Source organism: Coturnix japonica, chromosome 2 (genome assembly GCF_001577835.2).
Source record: "Coturnix japonica isolate 7356 chromosome 2, Coturnix japonica 2.1, whole genome shotgun sequence".
In the NCBI taxonomy this organism is placed as follows: domain Eukaryota; kingdom Metazoa; phylum Chordata; class Aves; order Galliformes; family Phasianidae; genus Coturnix; species Coturnix japonica.
In genome coordinates this window covers 92,786,553-92,804,343 of record NC_029517.1, presented here as the reverse complement: position 1 = coordinate 92,804,343, position 17,791 = coordinate 92,786,553, and the positions used below count along the sequence as shown (strand labels likewise).

Sequence of the window (17,791 nt, the reverse complement as noted above, 5' to 3'; positions counted from 1 at the left end):
AGACTGTACAGGTTTTTAAAGTTCCAGAACTATTAACAGTAGATACCTTTCCAATTTAATACACTTTTATTAAAAGCAGATAAGACTTACTTCTAGAAGAAAAAGTTTATTTATAAAAATCCAGTGCAAAACGGAAGCACCCTACAAAATCAGCATTTCTGATCCCACTGACAGGCACTTAGACCTCGCAAGAAGAACTGTGATCTCAGTGACTTCCAAGAAGTTACACAATAACAAAAAGATTAGACGGATTTGCTGAAGTTGTAGCAGTTGACTTCAAAGAAAAGAAAAAGACTCGTCGTTTGACAGGTGCAAAAAAATAATACAAAATGTATTAAACACAATATGAAACAAACATACATTAAATAGTTCGGTTTCCTGGTAGACACTTCAGATTTTCAAATGAATTTTTATAAAATTTACATATTTAACGAAATGATTGATCATTGTGAAGAACGGGTCTCTATTTCAAGTTTATATTAACTATAAATACCTAAGGACAAGAAAGACGCTCTTCAAGTTGGTATGCTTTACTTCCCCATCATTTTATGTCTTCTGCTCTTTGCCTTTTGGAGAGAACGTTACAGCATAAGGCTGCCGTCTTTTTGGACGTTGGCAGGGCGCGACATCCTCTTTAATATACCCTAAAAAGCATAAGAGCACATCTAGAGTAATAAATATAATACAACAACATGCATAGCTTTAGTTTCATTTTTTGCTTACCCTCAAAAAATCTGATTATTTCCCCCTCCCTCCCTTGACACGAAGTTACAGATCCCAGGGTGTTGTATCATTAATGAAAACACTCAATTGCATTCTGGAGGGTGACTACCAAGTAATGCAGTACTGACAAGTAAGCCCGAAGAGAAGAATGGAGGCTATGAACTGTTCGTCTAAATACAAAATTGCATTTCTCCTCATCTTTTCTGCAGAAGATTTCACACAGGAGTAACGAAGTATGTTGGTACTGCAAATTCAGTTGTCTGACAAAATTAGCTTCTTAAAATGTATTCCAGTCACATACAGGAAGAATTTAGGCACACGTGTTTTGTGATTTTAGAATACATCCCAATGTTTTGAGAGCATTCTCTTCTATTAAAGACTTGTCTAACTGGAAGAAGCCATACCGACAGATAAAACACACTTTGAACAGCTTTCTGATAAGGAAAGTGCATAGGAAATTTCTAAAACACACTCAACTTTGCTAGCACTGACAGTAAGCAGGCACTTCATGCAAATCAGTTACAGCAGCTGGATTTTGTCAAACCTTTACTGTTTATCAGCAGTAACATCCGTTGAGGTGAGAGCAGTAGATTCCTACTTCATAATTGGAAAATGCTTTCTATACAATCCTCAGTTATTTTAAAAATCCAATTGGTTCTAAATACCAAGAAGAAATAGAAAATACATCCTACATACATGCCTAACTTCTGATAACTAGTTGTTCATCATCACTGGAACCCTTCCCAGTGTTCCTGCTGCACAGTCACCTTTATGAAGGAAGGACAGATCTGAAGTCTGCCTTTCACATGCCGTTAAGGACTATTAACAACTGACCAGCTCTTATGCTAGCAGAACAAGGAGATTGCTAAGAAGCTAATTTAACAGCACTGCAAGTAGATTCCAAATGAGTAGTAACGGACAACCTCTGTAAAGGATATCTTGATCACTTGATGCTATAAAATGGACATTGCTTAATCTAGATCAGCTTTCTCCTCAGTTGGAATACATGCAACGTTGGCTCCAAAGGCAACCAAGAGGAAGGACAATGATTTGTTCATCTTATAAAGATAACCATCTCAAACCATAGAAGAATTCTCACCACTATCTCATAAACTAAGGTACAGAAGGAATGATTTAGCCACAGCCACAGGGAACGTGTATTAAGAACTACCAAAACACATCTGGCCCTCAACTTTTCCATTTTTATTATAAGGCACTCCCAAGATACAGACAAATAAGATCAGTGGGGCTGCATGTCTGTCCTCAGTGAGTGCAACCTCTCAGGCTTTGCCTCTGAAGATGCTGACCCAGTTCCTGCTTTGGTTGAAAGACAAGTAGGGTTTCCAACTATGACAACACCAATTACTTCTGCCTTCTCTACCTAGTTCATGAGAAAGTTTCCCTATATTCTCTTCTTCCTAGTAGTACAACAGCTGCTAAAAAAAAGACAATATTAATTCAAAATAATGGTTACTATTAAGTAAATGCATCTCAGAAAGGCTAGATGAGAAAGGCTGCCTGACAGACTAGAAACAAAGCACTTTTTAATGCCCTTTTTTTTTTCCCCTAAAATGGTTTCCTGGATTTATGAGCTATTTTTCACACTAACCTCTTTCCATACAAGTTTGAGTGGAAGGAAATCCAACCTCCCAGAAATTTTCAGGTGTATTTGGTGGAATGTAGCGAAATCTGTGCCTTGAACAGGCAGCTAGCTTCTTTTCTCTCTCCTCTTCTGGAATATCTGCATAATACTGTATGTGAGAAAAAAAAAAATCCAAGTTAACAGATTTATATGTATAGAGGAACTACTTTACACAGTGACAGTGTCAATCAATGTTTATTAACACAGTTATCTAAAAGTAGTGGCGAGGAGAGCCTAGAGGAGAGCCTAGAGTAAAGATTTGTCATCCAGATGACAAATATCTGGCTGTTATCCTAAAAGTTTACAAAGTTTACAGATTAAGCATAGCCTTACAGTGGCACATTTGTTAGCTTTATGTCTTTTAGCATACCACAGGTAAAAGGTTTAGTAATGTGTATAATTACTTATGTCAACAGTTTTACTGGCTGATTTCATGAAGCTGGCACAGGTGTCAAGGTAGATACGAGTTTCCTAGTAAACAAAGTTTCAACTTGCATTTACAAATAGAAAAAGTAAACATCATGCTACAAAATTTATGCTGCAAAATTATTTCCAGAATCCAAATTTAGAGCTTACAGCAAACTTAAGTCAAAATCCTTCCTGTTTTATTATCTTCAAACTAGGAGCACACAAATAGAGGGCTGGAACACTTCTACTATGAGGAAAGGCTGAGAGAACTGGGCTTGCTTAACTTGGAGAAGAGAAGGCTTTGGGGAGACCTCATTGTGGCCTTCCAGTACCTGAAGGGAGCATATAAACAGGAGTGAGAATGGCTGTTTATGAGGGTGGATAGTGATAGGACAAGGGGGAATAGTTTCAAACTGAGACAGGGGAGGTTTGGGTTAGATATTAGGAGGAAGTTCTTCACACAGAGGGTGGTGATGCACTGGAAAAGGTTGCCCAAGGAGGCTGTGGATGCCCCATCCCTTGAGGCATTCAAGGCCAGGCTGGATGTGGCTCTGGGCAGCCTGGTCTGGTGGTTGGCGACCCTGCACACAGCAGGGGGTTGAAACCAGATGATTATTGTGGTCCTTTTCAACCCAGACCATTCTATGAAATAGCCAGTTTAACATGTTGATTGACCACTGAGACTCCAGATACTACTTAACAGTTGTACTTCTTTTAAAGTAAGTAGTACATTTATTAGCTACTTTGTATTTAAATTAATAAATACATCTGCTGCTGTGCTAGGGACTGCACTGCAAAAAGTACACACATCCTTCAAGCTTCTTTGCTGCATGTTCCCTTAAATATAATGAAAACAAACAATGGACTTTTCAGTGCAATTCTGTAGTGTTTTAACTTGTGATTCTAGTTCAACATCTCCTAAAACAGCAATTGGGCAGTTAACTATCACAAGATACTACAGTACTTTCAAAGCTGAAAGCATTATAAGATTCAAGCAGCATGGAAATGCTAAGTTTGGATTGCACAAGAAGCCTGGCCCTCATAAAGTGCTAAAACAACTTCATCAAAATCATGATTCAAAAAAAAATGCAGAATTGAAACCTCATTAAGTCAGCTGTAAAGTAATCTAGAGTGGAAATCAGAAAAGGAACATAATACTTCTGTCAGTAGAGATTACTTTACTTCCTGTCTCCATCTACCGGCAGCATTTAAAAAAATCTACTTATTTAGAACAGTGAAGTACACTGATAAATTCCTTTTTTCCTAATAGATAGCAGGCAAAGCATAAAATAGACATAAAAATCTTGCAGTTTCCAAACTGCTAACAGCAGAACTCCTTTCAGTGCCTGTATCTGGAGAAATTCAGCTTGCTACTGTCTCATCCATTGCTCACTTCAAAGCAAAGAGCCCACGGCCCAAGGTCAGAACCTGAGTGGGTATCAACAGTACAGGGATTGAGTCAGATGAAGTGGCCTTCAAAGACTCAGCTGGAAAAACATCTGTCAGTCTGTTACAGATGCAGAGACTAATGAAAAAAGAGGAACAGGCATCTAGTACATATATCAGTATTCACATCAGTAATCCCCCCTGTGGTGCAAGTGGTAGAAGTGCCGCTCTGCTACATAGAGGCTCGAATCCCAGGGGCTGGACTCGATGATCTCTAAGGTCCCTTCCAACCCGCACGAGACTATGATACTATGATGATGATACTAATAAAAGTTAAGAAATGATGTGGACTCAGAGTCTACAAAATGAGTAATAAAAATTCTACAGTATCTGTGTGATTATTAGCTGAGTCTTTTTTAAGGATAAGTGGATCACATTATGTTTGTCCTATATACAGTTGGAATTTTAGAAAGTAACCTACTGAAAATTTGCAACGTACTTCATTTTGGTAAAGGACTAAACAGATCATGACTGGTAGGGAGTATTTATGTATCAAACAGTGACAAATAAGGCACAGTTTTAGAGGAACAGAATTAAAAAAACCAAATAAATCAAGCTAAACAATCCAAAGTAATTAAAAGTAACTTTATTTTAGCTCGTTTTGAAATGTTTTGGGTTGGTCAAGACTGAAAAAGTGACACATGGCTGCTATTGAGAAAAAAATAACTCAGCTGCCTTCTAGATGGAGATATCCACATCATCCTCAACCCCACACAGAACAGTGCAGCTAGGTTTTCCTATGTGGGAAAAGATGCACCCGCAGTACATTCACCATAAAGTAACTGTTTACAGAACTTAACTTTTATCTGCGGTCTTAAAGAGAACAAATCTTTCAAATGCTCTTCCTGTTAGTTTAGCACAGTTGCTTAGCGAGTTCTGTAATCTAAATGTATATTAAAACACCCAACTCTGATTATCCCTCTGGAAGTGTAGTGAGACTGAATCACACTAACATTTTATTTTATTAACTCTAAGCAGCTCCTGCATGCAGTCTTTCTCTGATCTCACTGAGAAGTCGTCATAACAGAAGACATCTTACTGTATTTTACACTGTGAGATCTTTGAAATAGTCTTATGACCAGGACATAAAGGACCCAAATACCAGTTTGCCAGAGCACATGCAGAAGTCAGATCTCTCACATCAGCTCATACTGAACAGGCAACCCCTCTAATATTGCTTCCAGCACTTAGCTAGAAACTATTTACTGATTTCAACCCACTCCCTAAGCATTTCCTCAGACTTAGGAAACTTTTCAAAACCTTCTGGCTAATAAGCCATGACTTCTTAAAGTACTACTTATGCTTTGTCTAATACTCCCTTTTTTTCCCCACAGGCATTTCATTGAAAGGTAGCTTTATCATGCATGTTACAGTGTTATTGCCAAGCATTCCTCACATTCTAAGATATTCATCTTGAATGGCCTAGACTTTAAAATAATAATAAAAATAAATATATATATATATAACCTTTTTAAAGGCTGAATGTAGAAACCCAATACTGTAAAAATCCTGGCTATTAATGTTTCCAGAATTACCACTCTAATTAAGTTATCAGGAAGTAACAAGAACTGGATTGACTGATCTGTAGCTTACAGATGCAGGAAATTGAAAGCTAGCATGTGGCTCCTGGGACAAGAAATAGACTAAAGGTTTTGGTTTTTCTTCCCTTCAATATCCCATTTTCTTTCAAACTATCTGAATTAAGCACATTTTTGAAAATGGTATTTATTGTTGACTGTAAAAATTATTCTAATTTAATGAGTTTTACCAAGGATATTTTTCAGGAACATGTTTTTGACCAAAACGTAGTCCAATAAATCTCTTCAGCTAAGTAAATGTAACTTAGCTATAGAATGACCAGCAGCAGGATCTATGAACAGCACTGGTTCCAAAAGACTCCTAAGAGAATCCATCATTATTCAGCCATTAATCAGCACTTCTGGCATGTTAACTTATGAAATTATTCCCTAACTAACTCAGCCTTCTCAGAATCAAATTAAATATGTCCTTTCTATGCATGTAATTATGTCAATATTGTATCTTTCTTCAAATGATATGTAAGCAGTTCAGTAATTTTAAAGGAAAAAACTTGTAAAGGAGAGACGAAAAACCCCATACTATTCTCCTGGTAATATAATTTTTTGTGTATGTTTGCATATACCTTCACATAGAAGACCAAAACTACCAACACTACTTACAATTTCACATTCCTTACAAGTATGCCCTTGCAATTTTCTTCTTTCCTCTTTGTTTCGAATCACCTCAATATGAGGAAAATCTAACATAGTATTCTTCCTGAAAAACAAAAATGTTGTCATATGATAAAGCATTTATTTCCTCTACATGTCTGAGAATTTCCCTTTTTTTACTTTTTTCTTTTAGGATAAAATAATGGTTAGCTTAAAAAAGTCACAGCATCCACAAAACCCAAACATACTACATTTCATACTTTAATATGATTACTTTAGTAATTAAAATAGTTCCAGAGTTTTAAAAATACAATAAAATCCTTTAAAAAAACCCACACATATGCATGGCAAGTGTTTATGGCTTTTCATCATATAAAAGTGGCTTGATCTGAATTACTCAAAAATGTGAGTTCTGAAGAACACATTTTGGGACTCAGAAGATCCTGCACTGATCACAGCAGGACATTCCTCCTGCAGATATTCAAACACTGAACTAAGATTGTTTTCAAATAAGATGCTCTCTCTTGAAACCACAAAACACCAAACAAATTCTTTATCTGTGAAGAAAACAGGCCAATGTTAAAATAAAAAGACAGTAATTATTAAAGTGAAGGGCTTGGTATCATTATGAAGACCCAGACTATCAATGATGATTAGGCAGAAAGGCAACAAAGGAAGCCCCAAGACACAGTTATTTTGCATCCCTCATTTATTGCCTAGAGGAAGGAAAAAAAAAGCCCAGAGATAACAACTTTTTTCTTATTTATACAAGCGACCCATCAGCTCTTTGATGATAAACACACACATGGCTACACGCCCACAAGAAACCACAGGGATTACAAAATACTTCGTTCAATGGGATTATAAAGAGCAGAAATATCATTCCTTCCTTTGCAACAGATATAATTGATATTCCTTAACGTGTGTCTTTTTTCCCCTCTACTTCAGCTTTTATCTAATTCACAGTATCTTTTTACCTGCGCATCTTCAGCTGCTAATAAGTTGCATATGAACTGGTTTGTTCTCTGGCAGAACAAGTTCTCTTTAAAAAGTAAATACCCTTAGAATACCCATGTTAAACAAACTACTTTTATTATTATTTATATTAGGCAAATTACCTTTCATCGCTTTTGAAATATGGCTCCACAAAAGCTTTCTGTTTGGCTTTATCTTGTTTATCCTCATGCTCTGTAAACACACAGAACAAAAAGCCACATGTCACATAAGGTTAAAAGACTGCCTGCTGAAACAGCCTACTAATCATTTTAGAGACATTAAGTACAACAAAAGCCATGTTCATGCTGCTCTGAGGTAGGAGATACAAATAGAAAGTAAAAATAATATAGAATTAGTTGGTCAATGATTGCAAAGCATTAGGGGGGAAGAAGAAAAAGAGCAGTGAGATAAGATGAGCAGAATAGGAGTGGAAAGGCTGCTTAAAATACAAAATACTGAGAAATCTCAATATAGGTGGGGAACACAGAAAGCAAGTAAATCACAGTCCTAACCTACAGCCAAAAACTGGTGTTTTCCTTAGGTGTAATTCTGTTGTACAGCTTCTATGTCAACTTCCATTGCAGCTCCCATATTTGTATGTGTGTAATATAGATGAATCAACAGAACAATTTTTGTATCTGTTATATTAATGTACTACAATGAGTGAATCATCCCATGAACTTATGAACAATGAACTCACAGTTTATTTAAACACAGCCATCCCTGGTTGTGTTTAAGAGCCGTTTGGATGTGGTGCTCAGGGATATGATTTAGTGTAGGGTTTTTAGAGTTAGGGTACTGGTTAGGCTGCGGTTGGACTTGATCTTCAAGGTCTTTTCCAACCTGGGTAATTCTATGATTCTATGATTTGACGTATCCGTTCCTATAGAACAGACCCTGACTACAACTTTTGCAGTCTGACCAGACTAATAAAGAAGAGATAAAAGATAAACATATGTCTCACTCTTCAGTTTCTTGTTTGCTACTGTTATTCCTCTGTCCAGTTCTTCACCATGCACGGTTTCTTTTTCATCACATGCAGAAAGACTATCTTCTGGTAGGCATGATTCATATTCTTCATCAGCTGTCCGATCAAACATTTCTGTTATGGTATCATTCATTTTTTTTTCTCTTCCTATTGTGGGGAAAAAAAAAAAAAAACACAACAAAACACGTGAGCAACGAACATTCCAAATCAGTCCCAACAATTTAAGTAAAGAAGGGATGCTTTGACTGAATGTATATAAAGAACTGGCATCTTCTTCCAGCTCCAGTACTGATTAACTCAATAATAATACATAATGCAAAATCTTGAAACAGAAACAAAGCAACGACAGCAAACAACCCCTAACAAGCAAAAAACAAGAGACCAAAAAACAAAGAATGACAAGCACCACCCTCAAAGAAAAAACCAGAACACAATCACTGTTAGAAGACATGGCCCTGCAACTGTGATTCACCATATATCATATGTTAGATGCAATATAAACACATCTGAGTTTATTTTAACTATACTAGTTCTAATTGCATGCTATTAAAAATGAGAAATAACTTTCCATAGGAAGTCTGATATGATTATCTATCAGCCTTTCAAAGCACTTAGTGGTAAGCATGCTCATTCCAGGCTAGAACATAGGGGAAAAAAACTGTTTAAGCATGGTAAAAGCATGGTTTTGGCTTTGTCTTACAACAAACCTTGTTTAGAGAATGTAAGTTTGAACAAAGAAACAACCATTATCCACTGTAGTAGGAGACAGGTTGATCTTTGTAACTGCAAAAAATAAGTGTGCTTTTTGCTGCAAGCCAGTTTGTATTGTCTAATCACATATGGGGAAAAAACATCCTTTCTTTTCCCCTCCCCCCCCCCAATAAATAAATAAATAAATCAAAACAAAGAGGGGAAAAATTAAAGTCTTACTTGGACTGCTTTCCTGTGTTTGCTCTTGATTTTTCATTTTCAGTAGCACACTTTCACTAACATATGTATAATCCATATCAACAACTTCTCCTCCGATTCTTGACTGAGAATCATCCTGAATAAAAAGAAAGGACAATTACACCCAGAAGCAATTGTTGTAATCAACAGTACTACTATACATCTAAAACTATTTTTGTCCAAAGAGTTTCCAGGAACAGTGACGTTTGTCTGGCAAATTACATTACTTGCTAGACAAGAAGAAACTGCTTTAAGTTTTCATGTTAAAATTCTACAGAGAAAAACACATTAGGATAGATCTCATTTGAGAGAAAGCCAACAAATTCTCAGAAAGAAAGGAGGATTCTCAGCCATCCTGCTATTTCTAATAGGCAACCTGTACACAAATATAAGGACAATTGTCATGAACTGCACAACTTCTATTACTTAACAAAGAGAGATGTCTTCATGAATGTTTTCACAGGGAAAAAAAATCACAGAATCACACAATGACCCAGGTTGGAAGGGACCTCAAGGATCATGAAGCTCCAACCCCCCTGCCTGGCAGGGCCACCAAACTTCCATGTTTACTAGATCAGGTTGCCCAGGGCCCCGTCCAACCTGGCCTTGAACACCACACCTCCAGGGATGGGGCATCCACAGTGTCCCTGGGTAGTCTATTCCAGACATACTGGAAAAATCATGAGATTTAAAACATTTTTCTGTTCAACAAAATTCTAAGATACCATCAAGTCCATCTGTTTCACCCTGAATACCCACCACATGGCAAAGTCTATCAAATACAACAAGACAGTTGAAATGCTACAGGATAACTGAATAAACAAACATTATATAGGAGCATGAAAAAGCATCATGTGTCCCAAATTGATTTTAGTTAGCAAGTAGGTTTTATCTGCCTGGAATGAAGGTCATGATATTACTTCTAAAGTCTTTTTGTCCAACATTATGGAACATGCCAACCTGTTGCAAAGCGATGGCTCACCTTTGTATCAATCACAGTTACATCCATTTTGTACTGTGCAAGGTCAGCTCCTGGGTCTATGCTCCACTGAAGGTTTTCTAAAGGTTTTTCTTTCAGGTCTGAATATGACAAGAAAAGACAAATCAGAACCAAACTCTGAATCTTCAGAGAAAACATTTCAGGGTTTGTTGTTTCTCTCTCTCTCTCTCTCTCTTTTTTTTTTTTTAAAACAAAAATTAACATAAATAAATAAGACAGTGAAATAGGATTTCAGGAAGCCTGAGTTTAAGCTAGCTGTAATTCATGTGCTGCAGTAAGGCACTGTGCAGACAAACATGCTAAATAAATGAGATATAATATTATTCATTATTTGTTGAGTTTACAGCTGAATGTCAATGATATATTCATTATACAGTGACAAAAGAATATGGGAAAGATATTACTAAAGTAAAGCCTAATGAGATACAGAAGATTATAACTGAAAATCTTGAGAAGCACAGAACAGAAAATGACTAAATATGAAGCAGAAAAATGATCAATGTGGGAAAAGGCAGGATATAAAGAATTCTATTCATCTGTAGCATAAACCATGAGGATAAGGTACTAAAATGAAGAATTACCTTGCTCATTTGGCTGTACTTTATTTTTTGATAGTCTACAGGGGTTTGGTTGAAGTACAGATGCTGGTTCAGACTCTCCGTGCCCTGTCCTTGTTTTCTTTCTGTTTGGTACATGGTCACTGGCAACCTAACAACATATTGCAATTTTATTGTTTCCCAATATTTACATTTAGCATTTCAAGAGAAGAAAAACTGAGAAAAAACATACCTTCACATCATTAAAAAGTTGTTCTGTGTCTACAGTACTTGGCAGTGGTGTAATTTTTAAGGGAGGGACTTCTTCTTTCATTTGGATCTGTTTTTTTGTATCTGCAAATGTTTTTGCCAGCACCGCCTCTTGTATGTAGGGCTCCTCTTGCATACCTCTGCCAAACAAGCTCCTCTCGTTGTTGGCATTCTGAACTGACGATGAACCCTCATGATTGGGCTTCCCTAGCTGCAAAAAAACGTCATACAGAGTCACCTGCTTCAGTTTATTTTTACAGGTCTCCTCATTTCCTTGTTTTTTCTCTTGACAACGAACTCCACAGAAGCGATCAGACAGATCCAAGGGCTTATCGCCTGTGTGTTCCCCATTAACGTGCTGAATATCTGATAGAAAGGGTACAGAGTTCTCTTTGTTGAAAGATGCTTTTTCACAGCTAATTTCATTCTCATCTTCAGCTTTCTTTCTCTTTGCACACCTTCCCTCTGGCTGCTTCTGGTGTATGAGAAGGAAATCACTCTTGATCACCTCATTTTTAGCTGCACAAGTGTTTCCAACTGAAGTTGCAACTTCATTATTATTCTTTTTCACAACCATTTGCCTGTTGACAGAGACTTGGCTGATAACAGAATTGATTTCGGTTCCAAGATTCAGTGGTGCGACAAAAGCAACATCTTCAGATTTTGACCTATTTTTATGAGATCTAGAACCGGAAGGATGGTTGAAGAGGTTGATTTTGACATTATGCTTCGAATCAGAATCTAAAATACAAGACGCATGACTTGTACTTGAGTTGCTTCGTGTATTGCTAGAAGCTCCAAAAACAGGAGAAACTACCTGAGAATCCCAGTCAACACGTGGTGGAGTGTTTTGAGATGGACCTGAAAAACTGAACACAGTAAGAGATTAAATCATTTTCTGGTGGTTGGGGAAAGAAAGAGAGGGAAAAAAAATCTAAGCACTTTCCATCAATGATCTGCAAGAAGCTGTCAGAAAACAGAAGAAAAAAAGAACAGGGAAGCTTTAGGTCTAGGAAGAAAGGAATCTCTCCTACTGAAGGACTGTCCTTTAAGCGCTGTGAAATGGTAGAAAGAGGGAAGGGTTGAGAAAATAATCTATGTAGGCTCTTGAACAGATTTTATAACCATGACAACAGACTCTCAAAGCTTCTGCAAGAGAAGAGAAAGAGTAAAAATTTTATTTTCGGTTTCTTGTGGTTTTCTGGTTTTGTTTTGGAACTGCTCTGGTTTTCACTTGCAATCAATAAAACATATAGAAGATCATTCAGGGAAGGACTGCGTACATCGAAAGCTCACAAAGCACAACTCTGAAAGGGAAGTAAAAGTCCACAGCTTTGCATTTTATCAGTTCCTTTGCTTCTAGTGGTGACTTACTTACATCAAAGAAAACAGTATAATATGAAAATAGTTTTATATCTGTGTCTGTACCTTTAAAGGAAGACACTGTTTAAAACAACATTATTTTAACAAGTGGAAACACACCCCAAACTGTTGTCTTCATTTCTTGATTCAGGAGCTGAGTGCTTTCTTGAGTCTTCAGAACGTATGCCCTCTGGAGCCTGGTTCATCGCAGTACTAGCGTGGGGAGAACTCAGTACACTTTGGGACTCCTTGCAAATCATGAAGCAAAACAAAGAATGGAAGTGTTAAAAGCTGTTAAAGTCTGTAAGCATGCTAGATTTAGACATAAGTACTCCAAAGCCCCATTCAAATATAACCATTCACCTTGAAAAGTAACAAAAAAAAAAGATTAACTTTTCACCAGCAGCTTTTAAAGAAATCTAATGGAAACTTAAAAATTCCTTCAGATACATACATATAAACACAGGTACTATTTCTTCTTAAAGGAAAAAAGTACTATCATCTTAATTGTACTTACAAAGCAAAAACAATGGATACATCAAGAGTCTCAACACCAAGTAAGCTTTCTTAGTGTGCTATGACTTGATTACTGCACAAGCAGTGCCTAAGATTTATGCCACTGCCTTTGTCAAACTTGAAATACACGTTCATAGCAAGAACCACAGCCCTCCAGTCTCCTCTGAGTGCAGACAAGTCAGCTCAGTTACCTTCCCTATTGCTATAGGAATCCTTTATTACGTAAGAAAAAGAAAGCTAGAGTGAGCTTACTGGAACTCTAAATAAGTTCTGCAGAATTTTAATGCCAAATTGAAAAACATTTCTTTCCAAAACAACTGGCAAAAAAGTTAATTATGTGGGAAAACTGTAAGTAATACTTACGGATTCATCCTGAACAGCAAGTCCAATTGTTTCTGCAACAACCGCAGCCAAGTTAAAAGATGGCTTTGTAACAGGATAACCTCCCATCCTTGGTTTATCTTTATGAATATAAAGAAATTCACTTACTAACTTACATATATAAATATAGTATTATATTCTACTTACACAAGGGATACAGACTCCAAACTAAAACAAAATAATATCACAAACTGAAATCTAATTATTATAGAAATAGCTTAACCTGTTTCAGATAGAATCACATGGAAGCAATGAGTGGAGCAGAGGGAAGAAAGCATTTCTGATGAGAACAAACTGCTGCACTATCACACAGACATAGAATTCCTGTTGGTATCAAATTCCCCAAAATTAAAATACAAATCTACGCGGAACTTATATTTCAAACTCCAGTCCAGCGCATGAACTATCTGAGAACAACACGTAGAACAAGAAAACTGGATATTTATAGAAAAATGAATGTGTTGGTTATTTCTTCGGTGACACTTCTATTCCTGTATTTTTACTACGAAAGCCAAGATGTGAGTTTCCCTTCTTTTAGGGAAATAATGTTATTCCATTTATTAAACTGAGACAAAGTGATAATACAGCGAGAAAGTAAAAGAACTACAAATGACAACCCCGACCTGCATGAGTAATTTCAACACTGACCCTCTCAATCATTTATAGTTAAATACTTTAGAGGAAAAAATCAGGGACACAAAATTCTTGTCAAAGAACTGTTTATGGAGAAAGATTTAAAGACTTATAAACCATTCACAAGAAGTAAGGGATAATTAATAGAAGCACTTATGTTACATACTCACGTCAGAACAAGTGCTCAGAGTGTTTTATCTCATGTTATAGTTGGAAACTCATATATAACTCAATTAAACAAGTTTCCCAAAACAGTTCAGGAGTAAGAGCTGCACTGAGGTTCTTTTCATTTATTGACTTAAAGCCCTACTGCTATGCCACAAGATTGCATTATCTACTGGCATTGCGGTAGGCAGTTCAGAAGCAGTTCTGAGATTAAATGTTACTTCCTTTTTCTGGATCCTTTGTTTAAAGGGGAGGATCACAAACTGAACCACAGTTTATAATTCCTCAGCTGTAGTAAGATTTGCCTTGATTCAAATAGAACTAAAACTATTAATACACTTACTTGGTACAGGGGACAGTTGTGGATCACAGGTGTCTGCCACTAGCATCTCTTCTTCATGATGACTGCTCGCTTGTGTGGAATACAGTGGAATTTGAAACTCTAGGAAAAGTTATATAAACATTATCATATGATGAAACTACATCTCCTACTTTCACAGTTATGAGCAGACATAGAACCAATGTCCTAGTCCTAATAGCAGTTGAATATGAATTTTGGTGTTAATAGATCCATTCTCCTAAACACACCTGATTATTTTTAATATTTCATGTTAATTCTCTGTCTCTCACATATATCTCTTGCTAGTCAGCCGTGACACTGACACAAAACTATATCACTTTCTACACTGCATAAGCAGTAGGTATCTAATCAATATTTCATTTGCTAATACAGCATTGAAAGTATTAAAGAGTAAACTGTCAAAGAGAATAAATTTCTGCACCAGCTAAGTTAATGAAAAAGCCAAAAAAAAAACACCTGTGATCTGAATAATGGCCAATCTTCTGTGTACCACATAGCCCTGGACATCAATTGCTTTTCTTAACCATTAACCAGATTTCCTATGTATCGTTAGAATACAAACCTCGAAAATATCTGTTACGGTCAAAATGCTTTAAAGCTATTTCTGTGACATTACAGAAGCAAGTTTGGAAATCAAATAAGCAAAGTATTTCCAGACTTCAGCACAAAAACAAAAAGAAAAAGCAAAGATTGTATTGGTGCTAGGAAAAAAAAAAAGATCATGTAGCTACTAGAATCAGATATTTGTTGGTTTTAGAGATATTACTTTGATTCAGAAGAATTGCAGAAAGTGGCAAAACATTTGTTTCACTCTCCACTAGGCGGTGATAAAGCTGTGCACAAAAGTCAAACTAACAGTTTTGGTGTTATAGCAGATTTATGAGTGAGGAAACTGTTGCACTATTAGAAGGTTAAGATAAGGTTTGAGCTGTGATGTAACAGTTGCAGCTAAAGCCGTTTTTTCACTCAACATATTCATACACATTGATATAAATTGCATTAATAGGAAAAAAAACTACAAACCAAAAAACTGGCAGAACAACTGAGATTTTGTTGTTGTTGTTTTATTCTCAGTCTTTGCAATCAAACTTATGTTTTTCACTCTTTAAAGGGATAAAGTTCTGAAATGTAAAAAAAACCAAACCCAATCAACCATCTCTTACCACTGTTGCTCTTTGCCAGTTCCAAATCTGGGTGCGTATGCTCTGTATATCGGATATGCCTATTCTCTTTTTTCCTCCTCATACGATTAATCATTGAAAAAGAAGAAGTAAGAACTGGAGAATCAGGAATGACACCTTCTTCTACATCCAGTGCTTGTTGCTTTTGCTCCCTGGAGACCAAATTAAGTGGGATAATAAAACCACAAGTTCACAAGATGCAAAGATTTAGTTTTAGGACAATCACACAGATTAAGAAAACAAGAATTCAGAAGACACAGACATCTCAATTACATCACTGAAAAATAAATACATATATACTGCTACAATCAAGCTTTTAAACAGAACAAATTCACAATTGCCCAAATGAACCCAAGAACAGCACACAGCCCCAGCTCTTCACATTTGAAACGAGCCTCCTACTATTGCACCACAGAAAGTATTTTCCTTGGGAGGGGAAAGAGGGGGGCAGAAAACACCAGCCAACAAAAAGCAGCAAACAAGAATTGAGTCATTTCTGACTCATCCTCTGAAGGATATTATTTAAGGAAAAATACTCAAATGGATGGACTAACCTATTCTTCCTGGGTGGAATTCCATGCATACCCTGAGTATGCTCTCTTCAAACATAGGATGAAGCTTTCAAACAATTTCAAACTGTAATGAACAGTGTGATACCAAGAGCAACTCCTTTACAGAGCATTTGATGTTATATCTTATTCATCTTACAGAAGCTTTCATAGAGTAGCAGAAAAAGCAATGTAAATCACTCATAAAAGCAATGTAAACAATATGAAAAATGAGTTAACATTCTTTTCTCTCACAGTCATCTCTAACAGTATATTTTAGAGTCAGTATACAAAAATTTGCTTCACAAATAACTAGAACTTTCTTTCCAAAAACTCTTATCTCTCATGGTAAGAAAGCAAAAACAAAGCTAATTCCAATTCCTTTAACTTCAATTGTGTTTGTTTAGTACCTAATGAATGCATTGCTCCCTGTAGTATGGTTGTGGTAGTAGAAAATGGAAGAGGCAGTGAAAGATAAACATAAGGAAAACTAACTCTGCCTGCTTGGTCATCTTTGGTAGCATTCTTCCTCATGACTCTCAGGAGAAATCATGGGCCAAAAGATAATTTCTCAACTATAAAGAGAAAAACGTAAAGTCTTGATCTAGAGGAAACAGGGATACGTTTCTGTCTGCATTAAAATGAACCATGGTAGCTTACATAAAATAAGTTAATAAGATGGTGGGAAAACTATTGGAAGCTGTCTGGCTTCAGAGGAAAGTTTTTTTAAGGCTTTCCTTTTTACCATGACTAACTGAACATTTAACACCAAACACTGATTTGTCTATTTTCATTCTATTCACCTAGTTGCATCACAAATTTAAGTCAGCTGATGGAGTACTCGTTACATTTACTGGCACAGCCCTGTACAAACAATTGGCCTGCTATAAATATTTTTCCATATCTGAGCTCTGTGCAAGCCAAAACGCAGTTCCTGAGTGCCATCACAAAAAAATAAAAAAGCTGTTGCCAGAGACACCATACGTTATAAATATGCATTAAATCATCCCAGAGTTGTGGAAACATTTATTTAAGATCTCTGAAAATGTTTTGGTAGAAATGCCCCTTTACTCATCCCTTCCACAGATAATGAAATACTAATTTCATGAAGAATCAGATAATACAGACCTTCTAAAAGTTAACATTTCACTTTTATGAAGGATTCTTAGATTTTCTGCTGAAATACTAAGCCTCGGTAACAGAACATGTAGCATTGCAAAAGCCTAATTTTCTCTCCTGCACTAAAAACAAACTGCTACCTTACACTAATCTGGTGGTGTCATACAGAACTTAATTGCTAATTCTAAATTAAGCAACAGGATATCATTGTATTGAAATTAGCAAAGGTGGTGACTGTATTACAAACAGCAGGACCAGCCTCATTAAATCACTCTTAATCCACTCAACTCCGCGCTCATTTAGACAACCACTTACCATGCTGAACAAATTACTTAGTGTCATGTTGACCATTCTTAACTTCCTTACAGTGGCTACAGAT

General features: G+C 36.4%; 1 protein-coding gene across 6 annotated transcripts in view; it reads right to left on the bottom strand.

Moving 5' to 3' along the window:
* Window positions 1-47: 47 nt before the first annotated feature.
* RBBP8 (RB binding protein 8, endonuclease) overlaps window positions 48-17,791 on the bottom strand; it is a 34,034-nt gene continuing 16,290 nt past the window's right edge. For all 6 annotated transcript variants that reach the window (XM_032442691.1, XM_032442692.1, XM_015855399.2 and 3 more), the window contains 13 exons: window positions 15,728-15,897; window positions 14,547-14,645; window positions 13,388-13,485; window positions 12,629-12,756; window positions 11,130-12,015; window positions 10,922-11,048; window positions 10,323-10,420; window positions 9,323-9,437; window positions 8,369-8,539; window positions 7,527-7,596; window positions 6,418-6,514; window positions 2,333-2,474; window positions 48-644 (listed from right to left, as the gene is read on the bottom strand). In XM_032442691.1, coding sequence (XP_032298582.1) covers window positions 547-644; window positions 2,333-2,474; window positions 6,418-6,514; window positions 7,527-7,596; window positions 8,369-8,539; window positions 9,323-9,437; window positions 10,323-10,420; window positions 10,922-11,048; window positions 11,130-12,015; window positions 12,629-12,756; window positions 13,388-13,485; window positions 14,547-14,645; window positions 15,728-15,897 — 2,299 coding nt within the window. In that variant the 3' untranslated portion in view covers window positions 48-546. The remainder of the gene's footprint in view (window positions 645-2,332; window positions 2,475-6,417; window positions 6,515-7,526; window positions 7,597-8,368; window positions 8,540-9,322; window positions 9,438-10,322; window positions 10,421-10,921; window positions 11,049-11,129; window positions 12,016-12,628; window positions 12,757-13,387; window positions 13,486-14,546; window positions 14,646-15,727; window positions 15,898-17,791) is intronic.